This window comes from Toxotes jaculatrix, chromosome 6 (assembly GCF_017976425.1).
Source record: "Toxotes jaculatrix isolate fToxJac2 chromosome 6, fToxJac2.pri, whole genome shotgun sequence".
NCBI classification, from domain to species: domain Eukaryota; kingdom Metazoa; phylum Chordata; class Actinopteri; family Toxotidae; genus Toxotes; species Toxotes jaculatrix.
The window spans coordinates 28570124-28576155 of record NC_054399.1 but is presented as its reverse complement, the minus strand read 5'-3'; the positions used below and the strand labels follow the sequence as shown (position 1 = coordinate 28576155).

Sequence of the window (6032 nt, the reverse complement as noted above, 5' to 3'; positions counted from 1 at the left end):
AAGGAGAAACCAATGTAAGGGTCGTAGTCAGGTGTCAGGCCACCACGTCATCTTGGAAGTGAAAAGCAAGTGGTCACCTAGAATAACTTTAAACACAGCGTTAACTTAAAAACTTGTGTCACGGAAACACTCTGTAAATGACCTCAGATACATTTCTTATTACTTATCCAACCAAAATGTATCACAATAGTGGTAGACTATGATCTGAGTGGTGATATTGAGTATTTTAGTATCTAACCTCCAAACTAAACGTGGGGTTGTTGTTAGAGTAGAATGTGCAACAGGAAGCTGTTTCAGTTGACACAGTCAGACCTTTATCAAACACTGACACTACAGCAAAGCTTAAACGTGATACCGAATTTAATAAAAAGTGTTTATATCAATAGGTCAGTTTTTTCTTATACATTCTATCAACAGAAATATTTATACAGTGGTAAAAAAAAAAAAAACCCCAAAAAAACAAAGGCGTGCTGATCCTGAGATGTTTTCAGAAGAAGGCACCCTGTGAGTTCAGAGCTGCTGGATAGAAGTCAGATGAGTAAGACCTGCTCTGGAGGACTCTGCTGTAACATGATCCCATGGTGGAAGACAACCACCGAGACCAGCAGCTTTCAGACCACCCATTGGTCGATCAGCTGTGCTCGTTCTTGTTTCTGAGCGACAGAAATTGATGATGTGCTCCTGTGTGCTTGAGTGTCTTCAGACAGTCTGTCCACACAGCACTGAGTCAGCATCAGTCCTCTTGTCCTGTAACAGCTTCGTACTGTGGGTGCCGTCTGTACAGACAGTAGTGCTGAGTCATGAAGAGGATGTCAAACACCACAGAGAACAAACCCAGACCAAACTTTGTGGGATCTCCAAATATCAGCCGCCACTCATCTGAGGAGACACACACCAGCTCTGTCAGTCTGATGCACAGTGGACTGTGTTCTGTGACAGATGTTTGCGTGTTATCACCAGCAGGTCAAATGTGTTCTCACTTTTCATTAAAATCAGGAAACTGATACTGATGAACCTTCATGATGCTGATCATGAAACTACTACTACCGGCAGAGGGATCAGCGGTACCTCAGTACTTACCGTTGTTATACGACTGTAAAATCATCTGAAGAATACTGAAGATTCCACCAGTGAAGTCCAGCAGCACATTACCAATACTCCACCCCTCCGTGCTCTGCCTCCTGTAGTTCATGTACGCCTGGAAACACAGCCAGAAAGCAGCAGCACTGTAACCACCTGTCAGAGATCACTCCTCCAATCAACAACAAGAAATAAAAAAAAACACAAGGAAATATGACCCTGGGCTGGATTTACCGCAACAGCTTTGAACCTGCTGCCCACAGTTATTGAGTAAGATGCTGTGTTTATCTCACAGTAAAAAAATGGAATCAGTGAAACTGCAGTACATGAGTTTTATCAGTGGATTTTAAATACAGGAGGAGAAAAAGACAGGAAACGTGATGTGTGTGTTGTTTACCTGTGGCACATATTTGATCAGAGTGATTGCTAGTTTAATGTAGGAGAAATAGTAGAGGTAATCCAGCCAGGTGATCTGTTTGGCTACAGCAACGAACAAGCTGACCAGGGCAAACGTCCAGGCAACCAGCAGCAAACCACAGGCCATCCGGGAGACCTTCTGACCCCCCCTCTGAAAGAGACATGACACCGGGACACAGAGTCGGTGATATCTTGTCAGACAAACCGCATGTCTACACCTCCACAATTCTCATATTTTTCTCATTGACATTTTCTCCACAACAGGTCTTGATGTGGAAAGGTGCTTCCAAAGGTCTGTGTGACTCAGACTCATTGAACAGCCTGGTATCAGTGCAGACATAGCCACCAGGACTGAAGAGGTCCACTGCTGCAGAGCTGGTTGTTTTAACCCTGACCAAACAAAGTGAATAAGAATCTCAGTCCTGAGCTCTGCAGCAGTGCTGGGTGTGTGGTTACAGGTGCAACAGACCACACCAAGAAGGATCTTTTCTGAATCCTGGGACCTGAGATATATTTCTAACATCACCTGTATCACAGACTCCTCTACGTCACAGACACACACCTCGTATACAGCAGCCTGGCTGAAGTAGACCAAACAGAGCAGGGCAGCGTGGAGACTGAAGAAGACATCATTCGCGTTGACAGGGTTGATTCCATTTGGGTTCCTCTTCAGAAACTCCTCCTACAGGGCAGGCACACAGCAACGTAACAGACAACTGACACCACACACAGTGGACATACGTCTCTGAAAACCTGCTGCAGGAACAAGAGATGCCCAAAATAATCTGCTACTTCATCAAGTTGCACTGATTCAAATTTACAGACAAACACTGTGTTTCTGAACTTTTGTCCCCATTGTATCTGATTAGGAAATCATGACTGTAACTGAAGCCAGACAAGGACAGGGGAGCTCCCCTTTAAAGGAGGAAGTTACCTTTATTTGTGGAATCCAAAACAGCCCAATGTTGAAGACACTGTAAGCGATGAAGCCGGTTAGGTTCAGAGCCAGGAAGTCAAAGTTGAGACCTACAACACTGAAAACAAACATGTTAGATCATGGTGTAGATCATGATATTAATTTCTGAGAGTGTAAAAAAAAAAACATTGTAGGCAGAGGACAGCTACCTCTTCCTCCTCCAGTTTTCCCATACTTGTGGATAGAAGGACACCGACCAGGCCAGAAAGTAAATCCAGCCAATCACCTGACTGATTACTGACACCACGTTGCTGTGGATCACCATGAAGCGGATCCTGACGGAACTACTAGAGGAGAGAGAATCAGGCTTACAGACAAAGAAACAGTGGCGATGTACCATGACTGTAGCATAAACAGAAGACAAGGTGGTTGTTTTGGACACACTGGACTGATCGAACAGTTCTTCTGAACTCTAGAATTAACTTTTACAGAAACATACGACTGTGGACTTTGTCTCTTCAAATGGACATATGCTCAATGCCCACATGTCCTTCAGGTCTCGTGTCACTGCATGCTGCTTCTGTACTGAGACCCACCTGTCGAAGTCTGTGTTGTTGCTAAGCAGGTATGTGGTCACCTGACCGACATCATGGGCGGTCACATTGAAACTGACTGAGGTCGCTGCCTCTGGCAGCAACACCTAAACAAAAAGGAGCAACAACACAAAGTCAAGAGGTTTAAGTCAACAGCTTTTTGGTGGACAGTTCCATGTGTCCCCTCCTCAAATCAGTGTGATCACACAGAGATAAATATGGTCCCTATCTGTCTGCTGATGTTGGTGTTGGCCTCTTGATATATTTAGCTCCATGGCACAGAGGAATAAGTTAGATCAGGCTTTGGTAACAGATTATGTTTCTTAAGATAAATTAACTGTTGCTTCTATTTAAATGATAACGTAACTGTAACACACCTCTATACTTACGAGGTGGTTTGTACTTGGTCTCATGTGTTACCTGCTCAGGGAGTGTGATTATAGACGAGTAGTTCCTCTTGGAGCTGTAGGTGACATTTAACTGAATCACAGTTGACTGGTTGACAGGGGAACTAGAGAAAAGACACAAAAACACTGATTCAGAACAACAACGATCCCCACAATCTGCAGGAGCATTAAGAGCTTCCAGGATCTGGTTTTACTTCTTTAACCTGCTGATCATGTTGGGTTTTTTTTTTTTTTAGTTCTTCTCTGTAAAAATGTAAAAGCAGCAGCATCAGCAGATTCAGTGCAGCTGAGTTCCGTCAGTGCTGTAGTACTGTGTAAAGTGTGGGTGTTGTGTAACATGTTACATGATCGGTGTAGACAAGTCCAGAGCTTTCAGAGAATTAAGAAGCGAAACGCAGCTGAGTCATGTCTGTTTTCCAGCTGAAGCTCCCACAGTAAAACTCCCATTCCCCAACACACTTTTATTTTATGGCCGTGCAGAGGTCTGAGCCAGGTTAGCTTTTAAGATGTTAAACATTACATAACATCTGCCTCAGCAAACTAAAACAGAAAACCACAGTGAGCAGAGTCCTGGACTGGAACTTACTGTGCTTTACAGACAAAAAAAAAAAAAACCAGCACAGCTTTCCCCAACATTTTAATGTATAATTAACAAAGTGAAACCTGTTGTGCAGACACCGTAGAACAAGTTTGGTGTTAATTTACCTTGTTAAGCAAAGACAGATGCAGCCAGTCCAACAGAAACTGGGCACATTCCAATCCCCCTGCAGTCTCTTTACCTGTTTCTGTTCAATTCTCAGCTAATTCTCACCTGCCTACAACACAGTCAGCTGGTGTGGGTGAAAGAATATGTGTGAATGTAGATGTATCTCTAACTCTCTGACATGATTTAGGGCAGGATCTACTGAGAAAACAACATTATGCTAATGTGTTCTGCATGGCTGCATTAACACTCAGAGTGCTGCTTTATTTTTATCACATCTGAGCCACAGAGCACACTGACAAGTCACCCGGTGTCTTTCACTCTCAATAGTTTCAAAAGTTGTTTTTTTTTTTTGCTATAATGTGAACACAGCTTTTCCGAGACCCTCGTACAGGTTGTGTTTGTGTGGTTACCTGGACGTAATGGTGATGTTGGCCTTAGAGTACTGCTCAAGTGTAACAGCATCAGGAGCAAACAAGTGCACTGTGGAGTCTGAAGGACAAACAGAGAAATGTCATATTTAATTAAACTGTAAAGAATCATCAAATCATCGTGAGGTTCCTCCATGCTTCAGTGGTGACTGAAAAGGTTTAACTTTTTCAGAACACATCCAACATGTTTTTTCTGAATCAAACAATAACAGGTCAGAAAACATCAAAATACACCAAGGGTCAGCTCCTCTGTGTCAGCACAGGAACCTCACTGAAATACATTTTTACAGTGAAGCTGGTGGACAAACCGGATTTAACAGTCAGTTACCAGAGATGTTGGACAGTGTCCACAGGAGCAGCAGCTGAGCAGGCAGCCATCTCTTGGTCAAGCCCAGACCAGCCATCTCTGCAAAATGATGGATGCTGCCAACCTAACGGACATGAGGCACATCATCTCAGCATCTCAGCAACACACACAGAAATAAATAAATAAATAGACTGAGTAAAGTAGAAAAATATAAGCAAAGATAATTAAATTTAATAGAGACAAAGATGGAGCCATAACTGTGCTGTGTGCTAATACAATATTCTATAATACACTGGATACACAAACACATACAGCAGAATGAGTTGAAACCAGAATCTGAGGACCTGCTCACTGTCTCTATGTGTGTGTGTTGAATGATAATAAGTTACATGTGTGTTCCTGTCGCACAAAAATACACTGGTCAACTGGTCAAATTCAGGTTTGTCTGTTTGCTGGTGTGTTAATACATGAGCCTACAGACAGGTCTGAGTAATGCAGCTGTCAAGGAGCTGGGATCCCCCCTCACTCACACACACACACACACACACACACACACACACACACACACACACACAGAGAGAGAGAGAGAGAGAGAGAGAGAGAGAGAGAGAGAGAGAGAGAGAGAGAGAGATCCGCGTTCCTTATTTCCATTTCAGGAAGTTGGCAAACCCAAAATATTCATCTCGATCAAAATGTAAAAATCGAATCTAAATCTCTCGTCAGTAAATAAATCATCAGAAGAACTAACAATGGTAGTTTATACAAGTTACTGCTGAACAATATAAAGCTTTATTAACTGTTTAACCGAACAGTCAGACTCTAAGCCTCTCTGCTGTTGGTTTTAGAGATGGGATCTTGTTATAACATCTGCAGGTCGCTGGCTCCAAACTCACTGTGTTAAAGAAACGTGATGTCTGAATAAACGGATCAACAAACAATAAGAGAGCAGCGTTTTCTCAGCCCTCTGCTCTCAGAGAGCAGGTCAGACCCTCAGACCCCCGCCCCCGATACTTCCCGAGGCTGAGCAGGTGGAAAGAGTGCAGACTTACCGCTGCTGCTGCGTGTCTGCCGCTGCTTCCTCATCAGCTGGTCACAAGACAAACCTAACAAACGGCGCTCAACACGTCTTCTTCACTTCTGCTGTGTGTGTGTATTTTTTTGAAGGTTCTCAAACAACG

The 6032-nt window shown here is 43.4% G+C and overlaps 1 protein-coding gene across 2 annotated transcripts; it reads right to left on the bottom strand.

The window, feature by feature from the left end:
* Positions 1-344: 344 nt before the first annotated feature.
* Positions 345-5970, bottom strand: ctns (cystinosin, lysosomal cystine transporter). 2 transcript variants are annotated; one of them, XM_041040110.1, is made up of 11 exons: positions 5904-5970; positions 4876-4978; positions 4530-4608; positions 3427-3517; positions 3010-3113; positions 2623-2760; positions 2432-2531; positions 2060-2179; positions 1478-1648; positions 1081-1198; positions 345-879 (listed from the first exon to the last, which is right to left on the bottom strand). In XM_041040110.1, the coding sequence occupies exons 2-11, from the start codon at positions 4949-4951 to the stop codon at positions 734-736; spliced, it is 1143 nt and encodes a 380-aa protein (XP_040896044.1). In that variant the 5' UTR covers positions 4952-4978; positions 5904-5970; the 3' UTR covers positions 345-733. The 2 variants fall into 2 exon arrangements, with proteins under 2 accessions (XP_040896044.1, XP_040896045.1); XM_041040111.1 differs by having other exon boundaries at positions 2623-2757.
* Between the last annotated feature and the right edge of the window lie 62 nt (positions 5971-6032).

Excerpts from the sequence above, each read along its gene's own strand:
- ctns (XM_041040110.1), bottom strand. The coding sequence starts at position 4,951 with ATGGCTGGTCTGGGCTTGACCAAGAGATGGCTGCCTGCTCAGCTGCTG. Across the intron at positions 3,518-4,529 it reads AACATCACCATTACGTCCAG|TTCCCCTGTCAACCAGTCAA; the intron begins GTAACCACACAA and ends TCTTTTCTCTAG. Across the intron at positions 3,114-3,426 it reads TAATCACACTCCCTGAGCAG|GTGTTGCTGCCAGAGGCAGC; the intron begins GTAACACATGAG and ends CTTTTTGTTTAG.